This window comes from Lemur catta, chromosome 10 (genome assembly GCF_020740605.2).
Source record: "Lemur catta isolate mLemCat1 chromosome 10, mLemCat1.pri, whole genome shotgun sequence".
In the NCBI taxonomy this organism is placed as follows: Eukaryota; Metazoa; Chordata; class Mammalia; order Primates; family Lemuridae; genus Lemur; species Lemur catta.
The window spans coordinates 63,802,424-63,815,656 of NC_059137.1; the positions used below are offsets into that span (position 1 = coordinate 63,802,424).

At 40.8% G+C, this 13,233-nt stretch overlaps 1 protein-coding gene across 1 annotated transcript in view; it reads right to left on the bottom strand.

Annotated features, from left to right (window-relative positions):
- Positions 1 to 608: 608 nt before the first annotated feature.
- The window catches only part of DMRT1 (doublesex and mab-3 related transcription factor 1), a 103,658-nt gene continuing 91,033 nt past the window's right edge, over positions 609 to 13,233 (bottom strand). The window contains exon 5 of the mRNA XM_045562292.1: positions 609 to 1,728. Within this exon, the coding sequence (XP_045418248.1) occupies positions 1,574 to 1,728 (155 nt within the window). The 3' untranslated portion in view covers positions 609 to 1,573. The remainder of the gene's footprint in view (positions 1,729 to 13,233) is intronic.

A 13,233-nucleotide genomic window follows, 5' to 3' on the forward strand; every position in this document is an offset into this window, starting at 1 on the left:
AGGGGTCCCTGCGAGCGCGCGGGTGAATGAGGGATCTTCATTCCTAGAATGCCACCAGTAATGCCTCGGGGGTAGTGACTCCGCGGCCCGGTTCCCTTCCCCGCGCGCCCCGCAGCTTCCCGCCGCCTCCGTCACAATAGCTACTGCTACAGCCGCCGAAGGGCACATGGCTGCAGTAGCAGCAGCCTGACAAGTGTGATAAAATGATCTTCCTTAACTAAACTCGTAAAGCACTGGGCAATAAAACTCAATCTTCTGTAAAATCCAATTAAGTCATTATCTGACTGATTGTATCTTTAATTGAAAACAGAAGTGACAGTAAATTTCTGTGATATATCAGGATCAATCGATACCGCTATACGATTCAGCCCCAAGAAGTGATTTATAATGTCAAACCTATATAGGTAACTCCACATTATTCTCTCTAAAACCACTGGTGGATGAAATTAAGAGTAAGTGCATTTAATAAAAAACAAGATGGTCAGGTTATTGATTACAACAGATGGGGGTGAAATCAAATAGATGTTTTCAAAGCACAGAGCGAAGAAAATACAAGTAATTTCTTTTTTCTTGTTTAATACCGCTCACCAAATATACACACAAGAAAATTCAGTCATCAATAACATTTTTATTTCAGGTACAGCTGCAACTATGCAGAACAATGAATTTTTTTAAGACTAGTTTCATTTCAGGATGGCTTCTGTTACATAAGAAAGTACTTCATGAGCAATTTTTAACAAAATAATGAACTCAGGAATCTGTAGTAACTTTTAAAGATGTACTTATTTCCAAATCAGATTACAACCTAACGTTACAAAATAGTCTAGATAGCATCCGTTTTAAACTGTAGTAGAAAGAATGTGTATGACAAACTCATTCTAGAAACAACACCCAGGAACTCGGCATCACTGAGGTTACTTTAAATTGTAGTGTATTCAAATTACCCTGTACAGAAAAGTAGCAATTCTTACTGGCTTTAATTTTTTTCTGAGTATATTTCAGTCATGTTTTGGATTGAGGGCTTGTGGTGAGGCTACACACACAGTAACACACACAGCATATCCATTTACTTTAATCTTCCGCAGATTTCTAAAAATCACTAATTTGCCTGCTCTTTTCTTCTCACAGGTCAGGTACTTGACTAAATTTATATTTTTGCAGTTTTATTAAAATACTAATTTTTTTTTAAAAAAAACCCTAAGGCACCTAAGATTTCATTTTAAAACTAAAGTAACATCTAATTATGACTCATTTAGATGCACACATACGGCTTTACTTAAGTGTCCTGTTATTTCTTGAAAACTACGTGAAACCAGTGTCATAAAAAAAAATGAGGAATACTGTTATTTAAACTCCGTGAAAAAGCACTTAATTCTTGCGGATGGTAGTCAATGGGCCCTAAACTATTACAAATGTGTTTTCGCCTTTGGACGAAAACTCTAAGGAGTATAAACCAAACACGTTTTCAACAGTTAAGTCGGCGTGAGTCAACTCAAAATATTATTAACAAACCCCGTGGAAAATGGAATAAGCCTGGTATTCCAAGCGAACCGCCCTCGGCAGCGGGCGCCGCTCACTCGTCCTCGTCGATGACGGGAGTGACCGTGAAGCTGCCGGGCTCCGGCGCAGGCTCGCACTCGAGCACTCCCTTTGTGCTCTCGTTACTAATGGGAGAGTTGCTCGAGAGGGAAACCAAGCCAGAATCTTGACTGCTGGGAGGCGAGAATACTGGGAAGTGGGGGGAGAGAAAGGGAGAAGAGAACGTTAAAAGTGGCTAGTCTTTCTACGCTCAGGATTCAATTAGGTTCCAACAAAGAAAGTGGCACTCACCATTTCTATTCTGAGTTGAAAGTGTTTTTACAGACACTCATTAAACCGTTCCCCCCAACCCCAAGCTTCTTTAGAATAAAAAAAGTATTCTGCACAGTATATTTATATAACTAAAGGGGAAAGCTAGGCAGCCCAGTTCCAGTTTAATGTTCATTAAAAAGACAAAAAAGTTGGCTCCACCCTCTTTGGGAAAACTATTTCCACCCTTCACTGAGTCCCTCCCCTTTATGTGAAGGATGCTAAAGTAACTTGTCAAGTGATTTGTCCAACAAATTACCCCTAGGCAAGACTCCACCCATCTATTTCCACCATTTGACAGGTAACCTTAGTTTTTTTTTTCTTTTTTCAATATACAGCAGGTGAAGTTGGATAGCATACAACTTTCCTATTATTTCTCTTGATTATGAAAGGACAAACATGAGGGGAAGGCAGTGTCAGCATACATAACTTTTAAAAAGTAAAAAGCAGTAAACAAGAGGGAATTTTTTAAAAACACAAATAGTAAACACATGGAATTATACCACACGAAAATAGAAGTCAGGTAAAGTTTTTGAAAGCAAACCTATTAACATAAAACTTCACTGGAAAATCTACATTAAATAGGAAGAATGCAAAAGTAATAATGCGTTAAACAATTTTTGCAACCTTACAAGCCACAGTAGATACAAAATTTAAGCAAAAGGGTCTCTGACCTTCTTAACCTTAGCCAAGTTTAGATCCACCCCCAGAACTCCCTTCCTGCCTAGTGTGAATGTAATTAAGGGGAAGCTGCAGTGGTAATTTCTCTCCTCATTAACTTCCTGATTGGTTTCAGCCTCAGGATTCTGCCGGGCAGTAGTTTGTCACCAATTCCAAATGGCCAATCGTTAATACTAATGTTTGTGTAACTAACTGCCAGCATCTGCCACGGCTTCTTGTACAACAATAATGGTGAAAGGGTACATTAGTGCTCCTGTGTTAATTCAGCTTGTGTTCATCAATAGGGAAATCTATGATGTAATTAGCAAAATGCATTGGGAGCTGAGTGCTGAAGTCATTTGTAGAGAACTAAATCATAGTAGAAGCTGTACTGGGTCCTGATGTGTTTGCCATCAATACTTATTATGTTTGGAATTTAATAAGGTATATTACCATCCTGAAAAGAGACCTTTTTACAAGAGAACACTATTTACACTTGTTATGGGTTTGGAAAAGGTTTGCAGCAGCTAGTGGAACCACACAGAAATAAAAGAACAGTGCTGGGATTTAAGAAGCAGACCTTTAACCACTCCACTGGACCAAATTATTCTAGAAAGCCCCCTTCCTCCAATGACATATGGACAGACAGACAGATGGACACTTTTGTATAGCTACCTCAATATCCAATAAGGAAAGAGATGATGTGAAAACTTACCAAGTGCATAAATTTGAAAAGCAATTTAGGCAATTTCCTGACAACCAATTACTTTGTATTGATGGTATTTGTTTAGTCTTTAGTAGCTTAAATAAAAAGCAAGAGAGGAGTTTGTAAGCTTTAAAAAGAAGAGGGGGGAATAAAATTTTTTAAAAAAAATTCAAAGGGAGTCATTAACTGTTACTTTATAGATGCCAAAAAACAGGTACATGTAAATATATAAATATAGTAACCAAAAAACGGGGAATCTAGGAAATCTGAAGCTTTCATCTTAAAGCTCATAAAGGCTTCTTACTAAATTTGTATTGTTATATGGCTTTAAAATTCTCTGAATATCCAAGGTGATTTATGAATTTTGTGTACACACAGCTGGTTGTTATATGCATGTACAGAGAAATAGTCTCCAAAGGCAGTAGTAGATTTTGTGCTGAGATCTTGTTACTAAACAGATCTGGAGATATAAGAGCTTCCTGAATAGTCTGTAAGTTAATCTGCCTACCTCCACCCCAAACCAGTAACAGAAGTTTCTACGTATAGAAGCTATAGGGAAGACAGTAAACATCTACTGACTCCTACCTGTATGCCACATACTTTAATAAGGTATTTTACCCTCAGACCATTCACTGAGAGAATTCCTTTCCCCATTTTACATAGGAAGTTGTCAAGGGCAGTGCAGCACTGGTTAGCCTGACTCTCTGGCATGTTCTGGCCTTTGCACCAACCTATCCTTGGGCATCACATTTAGGAACAGGCCACTGAACCCAACCTTCCCAATGCCTGTGTGAGTTGAAGGAGGCAAAATAACTGACCTTTGTCAGGCTGATGCAGAGGCTAGAAAGGAATACGTAAGTGTTCTCCCTGAGCCCTAGGCCTGCCTTCTGCCTGCAGTTAGCAGCTGATCTAAGAGATGCCCCCTCCTCATTTTGTCAACTTGGGACTAAACTGAAAATGGAAAGAGTGGGAATTTTCTTGGAAAGTATTCTTATGACTAGGGGCTGCAAAAACATGCAGAATATGGTTACCTGTACTGACTATCAACTGGAGAGGCTGGAAGCATACTTAACGCATGACTGCACTCCAGAGAAGATGTAAACAAATGAACTCAACCTGCTTTGAAAAACACCTGTATTTTTTAAAGTGTTTCTCCGCTCAAAATTTAAATGTTATTTTGACATTTGTCCAAGGCTTAGCATTGTCTTTGAATAATAGGCTGTTGAAGTTAGGGACAGTATCTGTTTAACTCATTTTGCATAGCACCTCATAAAAGTTCCAAGTACATAAAAAGATTTTGTGTTTTTTTTTCTTTAGTGACTATTGTCCAAAATCTATTTTACTACCATCCTTAAATAGTCCCCTCAAGGTACCATTTCCATTTTAATGCAGCTTCCTTAAGCTTTTGGAAGGGAGAAGAGTAATAATTGACCATTGCAAATTATTTTATACCAATTCAAAATTTAAAAATCCAAATGATGCTTTTTGCTTTCTAAGTTGATTCTAAGGTGTCCTGCACAAGGCTAATTTCAACCCCAAAGGTTTCTCTTAATCATTATGTAAAAATGCTAACTCTTAGTGTTGTGGCACTATTGGGGAACAGATAGTATTGGTAGCACTAGAAATTGGCTCAATCTTTCTGGACAGCAATCTAGTGACATGTAATAAGAACCATAAAACTGTTCGGCCTCTCTGACCTGGTAATTCCACTCTTGGGAATAACCCCAAAGAAAGAAAGAATAATTGGCCCTGAGATGCTCAACACACCACTATTTGCATCAGTGAGGATGCATAGTGCGCTGCTCTTGTGCTGGGGGAAGCGGGAGCAGGAAGCCTTCACAGGCAATAAACAATTAAGGATTATGCTGCCCTATAATCACTGATAGCCTTCCAGCATTTACAGAAATGGAAGAAATGACTTCTAGAAACCGAAGTAGAGATTGAAAAGTAAGGAAAAGAAAAAAAGGAAAACTTGCCCATCTGATCTTTTTTTGTGTTATAATGAAAGGTAGGTAAACCTCCAACGCTGACCCTTGTTTGAACCAGCAAGTCTAGTATCTGTTTTCTCTCAAGAAGCCTATTTGTCTACTGCAGCTATAGGGCATTTCTTTCATTATTATTTAAAAACAAACAAAAACCTTACACATAATCATTCTTACCAATGCAGGAGGGGAAAAAAAAAAACACTTTAAGATGATTTTGGTGATGCCATCTAACCATCAGTATTCTTTTTGAAAACATATTATATACTGCCAAAAAGAAAAATCCCTCTGAAAAACAAAACAAAAACCACTCTAAGTGCTAAATCTTTTGACATTGCAAAGACCCCTGACTTTTAACTTGAGTGATCTGTTGGAAGTCAATGGACTGGAACGAATAATTCTCTTCCAGTGATGTGAGAAAATAGGATATTCATGCTTGAAAACAATTTTTTCTTCCTCTATATGTTAAATACTATTAAACCCCCACTAAGAAACCATTTAAAAATAAAATGCAAGTGGCATTCTTCAATTGTTAGCAACTCTCCACCTCGATGCTGACTGCTAAGGAAGACAAAAGTGCTGGCCTCTTCGGTTTCCTAGAGTTTGCAGGCGTTAAATAAGAGTCTCATGAAAAGCTGATGAAAATTTCTTAAACAACAAATTCTTCCACTTCATGATAACCATAGTGTTTGGAAATAAAATCATGTTCAATCAATACCACTTAGCAGATATTTAATGTTTTACAATAGAACTCTTTTCCAGAGTGGGACTGCTGCCCTTCTCACTAACATTTAAAATAATTAGGATTATCTTAGCTGTCCAAAGCTTGGCAGGTTCAGTTTGTACTTTCAAACAGCATTAATTCCTGGCACTCAGAACAAGGGATAAAAGGTAAAGATATGAATGGGGATCTTTATTCCACCTGATCTATCCTGGATTAGCTCATTCTTTTCCAGTTCATGCCTGCACTCTAGTTAAGAGGAAGGCTGAGCTGTAACTGATGTAATTAGAAACCACAAGCTGAGAAAAAATAGCCCTTTAGTAATCTCCCCCCATTTACTATAAACTCACTAAAAAAGTAATAATCTTTGAAACAATTAAATGTGTTTTTCCCCCTGAGTGGAGAGGAGCATAGGATTATGCTGTCTTTAAACCGTATCTTAATTATCAGTTGGAAAATCTAACACCAGTTTCTAAGGGGGCTACCCTCCCTTTGCATGTATCGTAGAGAGAAGGAACCAATCTGTGGTAAATGAGAGTTCCAGTAGGTGGAAACAGGTGAATTACCAGTGCTTCCTCCTTAATATAACTATCACAACCTTTGCCAGCACTGGGAAACAGTGTACTTTAAAAACCAGTTGAACTGAGACTAGAAAGTACATATTTGTGCAACATTAACAGTACCTCTTTCCTTCTAAATTTCATGTATAACACATAGATACACAATTCACATAATAATAACGGAACAATGGCACATTCAGCCCCCACCCCACCTGGGACTCAAGCAGAACAGCTCAGGGCCAGACATTCCTTTTCTATCCCCCACGACAGCAACGCTGACAGACTCTCCTGGACCACAGCATGGCAGCTGCTGGGCCCCACAGTCCCGGCATGTTTCATAGAGGGGGCACCACAATCACATGAGTCTCAAAGATGAATCATCCACATTTCCATGGCTCTGCCCTGATAAGGGCTCAGCACCCTTAAAAGCACCTCTGTACTCCTCACCTCCCAAAAAACCTCTTGCCCATCAGCGGTGGCCATGCTCCTGACTGCTCCCTTGCCCCCAAACTGTTACCACCAGTTACGGGAACTTTCCTCTCACTGACATTTCTTCTAAACCCTCTCAGAAGGGAGCAAGAGGCAAAACAACCCATTCTTCACTTGAGCAGGTCCTTTGTTAACATAAGCTCTGCTTTTTTTTCATTTTTTTGAGGGTGGTGAAAAGATGGCTAGTATCAAATCAAATCCAAACAGCAGCTGTCTGTGGACAAGCTTTATAAACCATACAGAAGATAGTTTTATTACCCAATGATCAAGCAAACGGTTGCTTCAGACTAGTATTTGGAGGAAGGAGGAATCTGTGGTATTTTTCATCACAAGTTTGTCCTGAAAAGTTGTGAAATCTGGAAAGTACTGAGCATGGGCTTCAACATCCCAGAAGAAGTAGGGACTCATCATTTCCTAATCTGCAATTACTAGGTACTTAGAACCCTGCCAGAATACGGCTCACTGGGGTACGAGAAGCTGTCCCTTGGTCAAAATGCAACAAAGCAGAGTGGTTAGGCGTATGGGTTCTGGAAGCAGACCTTCTGTCTCTTACTGCCTGAAGATCTTGGACAAGTCCCTAATCCCTCCATGCCTCAGCTTCCTTATCTATAAAATGGGGACAGAGTAGAGCACTTAGGCTGTTCTGCATAAGGCACGGAGCCATAGTAGTGCACAGTTTCCCCATTTGGTCACCCACACGTGTGGCCTGGCAACTACAGAATCTCAGCATGGGAGGCTGTTTGAACTAAGCCCTGTCCCTACCATCACTTCCCAGCATTTGTCCCCCCCCCCTTCCCCCATCTACATCCTCCTCACCCCACCCTGCTTCATGTCTCTTGAACTTGAGGGGGCAGCAGTCAGAAAAGGAGGCTCCTTTCTGGGAGATCATTTTCCCGCTACACTCAGTGCACTGATGGGGTAGGAGGGCTGAGGGGAGTCCTGCTCCAGACCGAGCTCCTCTCACTTCGGATGATCCCTTAGGCTGCTAACCCTCAGCCAGCTCCTAACCCGTGGCCAGGAACCGTGGCCATCTGAGAATCGTCAAAGAAAGACCACGAGCTCTGCCATCAGACACTGGCCCCTCAATAAATACCTTTAACTTCAATTTCCTGAATTGCAAAAGGAGGATTATCATTACTTATCTCACAAAGTTACTCTGAGGATCGAGACAAAATAGTTTGTAAACTATAAGGCTCTACACAGTTGTTAGTCATTATTTTCTCTATTCTCTCTCCTGTGGCATAAATATATTCTTCTCTAGGGAAGAACTCTGAGTTAGTGTCTATACTCCACTGTGTAAGACAGAATCAAGAAATTATAGGATTTTTATTAACCATTGGTTGAGAAAGAAAAAAATAATGACAACACACTCAAAAATCCCCGAATGTTCCCAGATTTTAAAGTGTGTTTTAATTCCGCCTGTATTTACTAAACAGTGATGCTATGGAAAGCCTGGGCACCGAGGCCAACAGAAAAGCAGCATCAAACACACACTGTGACAAGTGATGAAACCAGGACTTCAGCCTATGCCAGGGGCCAAAGACCCAGGCTTTTAATGAGCATGCAGGGCCATGCTCCTTGGGGACTCTGCAATGCAAATGAATGCTCAGGTCCATGTACTTGTGCTATGACTGGGTTGGTCACAAATGTGCAACTGCATCTGAAAACATTGCAAATGCAACTACATATGCAAACACACGTGATTATCTCAGAAACTAAGCAGACTGGGCAAAGAAGATGCTCTACAAGTCGCCTCCGGAATAAACTTGCCACTTGATTCTGGGAAAGCTCTTTTCTCAGGTAAAAAAGGAATCAAACCCATAAAGCAACTGTGACACTTGCTATTCTACAAACTAGGTTTACTCTGTCCACATCTTCTGTAGTAAAAAAATTTTAAACAAGCCTTGCAGAAGAAAGAATCACAGATGCTTCAACCTTAAAGGGTAAGATATGATGGAAACCCCTACCTTGATGGCATCTTGATAAGTCTAAGAAAAAGGATTAAAGCTTTGAAGTCACCACCACTGCCAGGGTAGCTGGTCACAATGACGTGAATACTGCCTTCAACCTAGGGCCCCAAATGAGCTCAGCTTCACATCTAATCCATAAGCCTGCAGTAAGCCTTTCACTTTGGATTTATATAATCTCTGATAAAACAAACTGTTCAACAAAATATGTATATTTAAGATGTACAACTTTAGCTACATAATTTTTAGGAAGTCTTTCATTTAAAAATATCCTGACACTCTGCAATTAAGTAGATATGGGAGAAAGTTCACAAGCCATTTCTCAAGTAGAATTTCCAGTTTGTAATTTGAAGATAAATATTGTGGCCCAAATGATATGCTAGTAGCTGGGAAGAGGACTGCATGAGGCAAATTATTTTATCTTTAGTACCAGGAGACTCTGTCTTCTTCCAAAAGCAAGTACTATTTCTGGTGGATGCTATATGTAAGATGCAAATCTTCAGTGTTGGCTTATCACACCCTATGCCAACTGTTTCTTTCTAACTAGCATTGCTGGAAATTTAAGACTAGTAAATTATTAACATTTTTTCTCTAATACAGAAGAAGGAAGCAAACACCAGGACATATCTAAATAGAACATATACCAGTTGAAAACAATCAGGATAGAAAATTGCAGGCATTTCCAGACAGGAGAACACATGCCTATTCAAAGTTGCACATATTAATTTACCACTTAAATGCAACACAGCCATGGTGGATGGATAAGGTAAGTTCAGATTACAGCAGCAAGCACACACTGTTTTGGAATGGTTCACGTTAAAGTTCAAAAGCAATAAGAAAATAACAACATAGACTGTACATTTTTCCAAAAGACTATTTCTATATTTGTATAAGACTCAAATTCCTAAAATATTTTAATATATATATTTCTTAAAACATTTTGTGGTTTAAAATGACTTCTGTCCAATTAGCCCCTCAAGAAAGGACCTCAACCCCAAAGAGGTTTAATCTCTGGGCAATCTCTCCAGTGTTTATGATATTTCTAATTGTTTCAGGAGAGGAAAGCTCATGCTCATGTTTTGACAGGTATTTTAATTTGCCTTCAAGAATAGGTTTTCCCTTTTCTCCCCAACTGCAGCTCACTTGAAGCCAAACTTAGCTGCAGCCTTTCTTTAGGGGCTTCTGAGAACCACCACCTACAGTCTTTTTGGGTGAGAAGCTCCTGGACGGGCCTCCGGGTGCTGGGTCAACTGTGCTTGGCTCTGAACTGAAGGAAAGAAACCAAGATTGGCAGGTGTTTTCCAAAGCATGAGACAAATTTTAATTTAATTCTTCCTTCCTCTGGTCAACAAATTGGTTTCCCTTTCAGGATTTCGTTTTCTGGGTTTTTTATTCTTAGCATTTTTTATTGTGGTAAAATATACATATCATAAAATTTACCATTTTAACCATTTTTTAAGTGTAGAGTTCAGTGGCATTAAGTACATTCATATTGTGCAACCATCACCACCATCCACCTCCAGAACTTTTTCATCTTCCAAAACAAAAACTCTGTACCCATTAAACAGTAACTCTCTATCCTCTCCTCCCTGCAGCCCCTGGCAACCACCATCCCACTCTGCCTCTACGATTTTGACTATTCTAGGTACCTCATATAAATGGAATCATACAGTATTTGTCCTTTTATGTCTGACTTATTCATTTAACATAATGTCCTCAAGGTTCATCCATGTTGTAGCATGGGTCAGCATTTCCTTCCTTTTAAAGACATACCACATTTTGTTTATCTATCATCCACTGATCACCTGGGTTACATCCACCTTTTGGCTATTGTGAATAATGCTGTGAACATGGGTGTAACAAATATCTCGAGATTCTGCTTTCAATTCTTTTGGGTATATACCCCGAGACAGAACTGCTGGATCACATGGTAGGTCTATGTTCAAGTTTTTTAAGGAACTTCCATACAGTTTTTCATAATTGCTGCACCATTTTACATTCCCACCAACAGTGCTCAGGGGTGCCAACTTCCCCACATCCTCAGCAACACTTGTCATTTTCTGTTGTTTTTTTTTTTTTTTTTTTTTTTAAATAATAGCCATCGTGGCTGGGTGAGGTTACACCTGTAATCTTAGCACTCTGGGAGGCCAAGGCAAACAGATTGCTTGAGCTCACCAAGGAGACCAACCTGAGCAAGAGCGAGACCCTGTCTCTGCTTAAAAAAAAAAAAAAAATAGCCAGCCGTTGTGGTGAGCACCTGTAGTCCCAGCTCCTTGGAAGACTAAGGCAGGAGGATCGCTTGAGCCCAGGAGTTTGAGGTTGCAGTGAGCTATGATGACACCACAACAGTCTACCCAGGGCGACAGAGTGAGACTCTGTCTCAAAAAATAAATAAATAAAAATAATAATAAAATAGCCATTGTAATGGGTATGAAATGTGGGATTTATTTTTTTTGTATCAATTTTTTCCTCCCCTCCTTCCCACTCTCCCCTAATCCTGACCTACTCTCCTTTCTCTTATTTTGATATCATCAAATTTAACTAAAGAGTCAGTCTCATTGCCCATTGCAATCCATAATGCCTGGCAAACTGGCTGCTGTCTCATTCCCAGAAAAGTTTTCTTGAGCACACCCATGACCTGCTGGTCACCAAAGCCAAGGCCTGCTCTGGTCTTTCCTTCCCTCCCATGTGCCTGTGTTCTCTCTCCCTCCTCCCCAGTCCTCTGGCCACGTGCCTTCCCTCTCCAGCATCTCCCTCCCCGCCCCAACCTCTTCTCTAACCCAACCCTAAGCACAGACTTTCTCCAAGCTGCTGGCCTTGTCCTCTCTTGTCACACAAAGTTTAAATGCTACCTCCTCGCAAATGAATTCACAATTTATATCTCCTGCCTACTTCTCACTGAGCACTACTTCTGTATTTTGAATATCTAATGGGCATCTTCACCTGGATGAGACTCCTGCGGTGCAAATGCACTGAGTCTAAAACTGAACCTAACCATCTTCTCCAACAACAAACTGACCCTCCCTGTCTCCTGGGTCTTGAGTGCACCCACTTCACCAGCCTGCTCAGGCTGCAAGCCTCGGGCATCATCTTAGATCACCCCACCTCCCTCCTACATCTAAAGCAGCTGCTAAGTCCTGCTCTCTTGAACTCTGCATTTCCCTCCTTTCCAGTTACCCTCTCCCACCCACCCTTATCCAAATCCCAGACCTCATCACCTTTCACCTACTCTGCTAGCTTCTGGTGCCCTATCCGGTCCCTTCTCCCTCTGCTTCACCTTACCCAGGTGGCTGCTATAATGCTTCCAAAAGCATGTCTCTGACATCTTTCCTAAATAAGCACCTTTGGTGGCTTCTGCAAAGGTTCAAGCTTCTTGTCCTGGCATTTGAGGAGCAACCTGATTCCAGACTTCTCCCTGCACCTAAGTCAAGTTCTACCCTTGCTCCTGCTCTAGATCCCAGCACAGGCCCCTAAGTCCCATGCTTTTGACAACAAGTTCATGCTGGTCCCGCTGTTTCCTCAAAATCCAACTCAAATGTCAACCTCCTCTAATCTTTTTAAGTAGAAACAACCTCCCCCTTCTCTAATTCCCAGAGTACTGTACCTTTCTTGTGCCACTATCACTTTCCTGTTCCATTATAGACCTAATTACTCCCCTACATACCAGGGTAGGGTCCAAGTCATATTTACTTTTTTTGTTGTTTGTTGTTTGTTTTTAGAGACAGGGTCTCTCTCTCTGTCTCTCTCTCTCTCTCTCTCTGTCGCCCAGGCTGGAGTACAGTGGCATGATCAATCATAGCTCACTGCAGCCTCAAACTCCTGGGCTCATGCAATCCTCCTACCTCAACCTTCTGAGTAGCTGGGATTACAAGTGTGTGCCACCATGCCCAGCTAATTTTTAAAAATTTTTTGCTGAGATGAGGTTGGTGTTGAACTCCTGGGCTCAAGCAATCCTCCCGCCTTGGCCTCCCAAAGTGCTGGAACTACAGGCATGAGCCAGCACACTCAGTCCACATTTATCTTTAAAAACCCTTTGGTGGTCACCAGTTAAAAGGCTTACATGTGCCCAGCACTCAACAAGTAGCAGTTGATGAATAAAGTGAAAGATAACTCTCATGGGACAAAGCCAGCTGATGTGTCTCCTAGACCAATCATGACCAGCACACTAGATGGGTGTGCACACAAAGAATGATGGAGAGGCAGCTATGATGAGAGAAGTGACAGCTGCCAGCCCCACGTGAAGGAAGGGGCGAGGAAAACTCAGAAGCACCTGAGGAAGCAGCAGAGGAGTACAACAGAT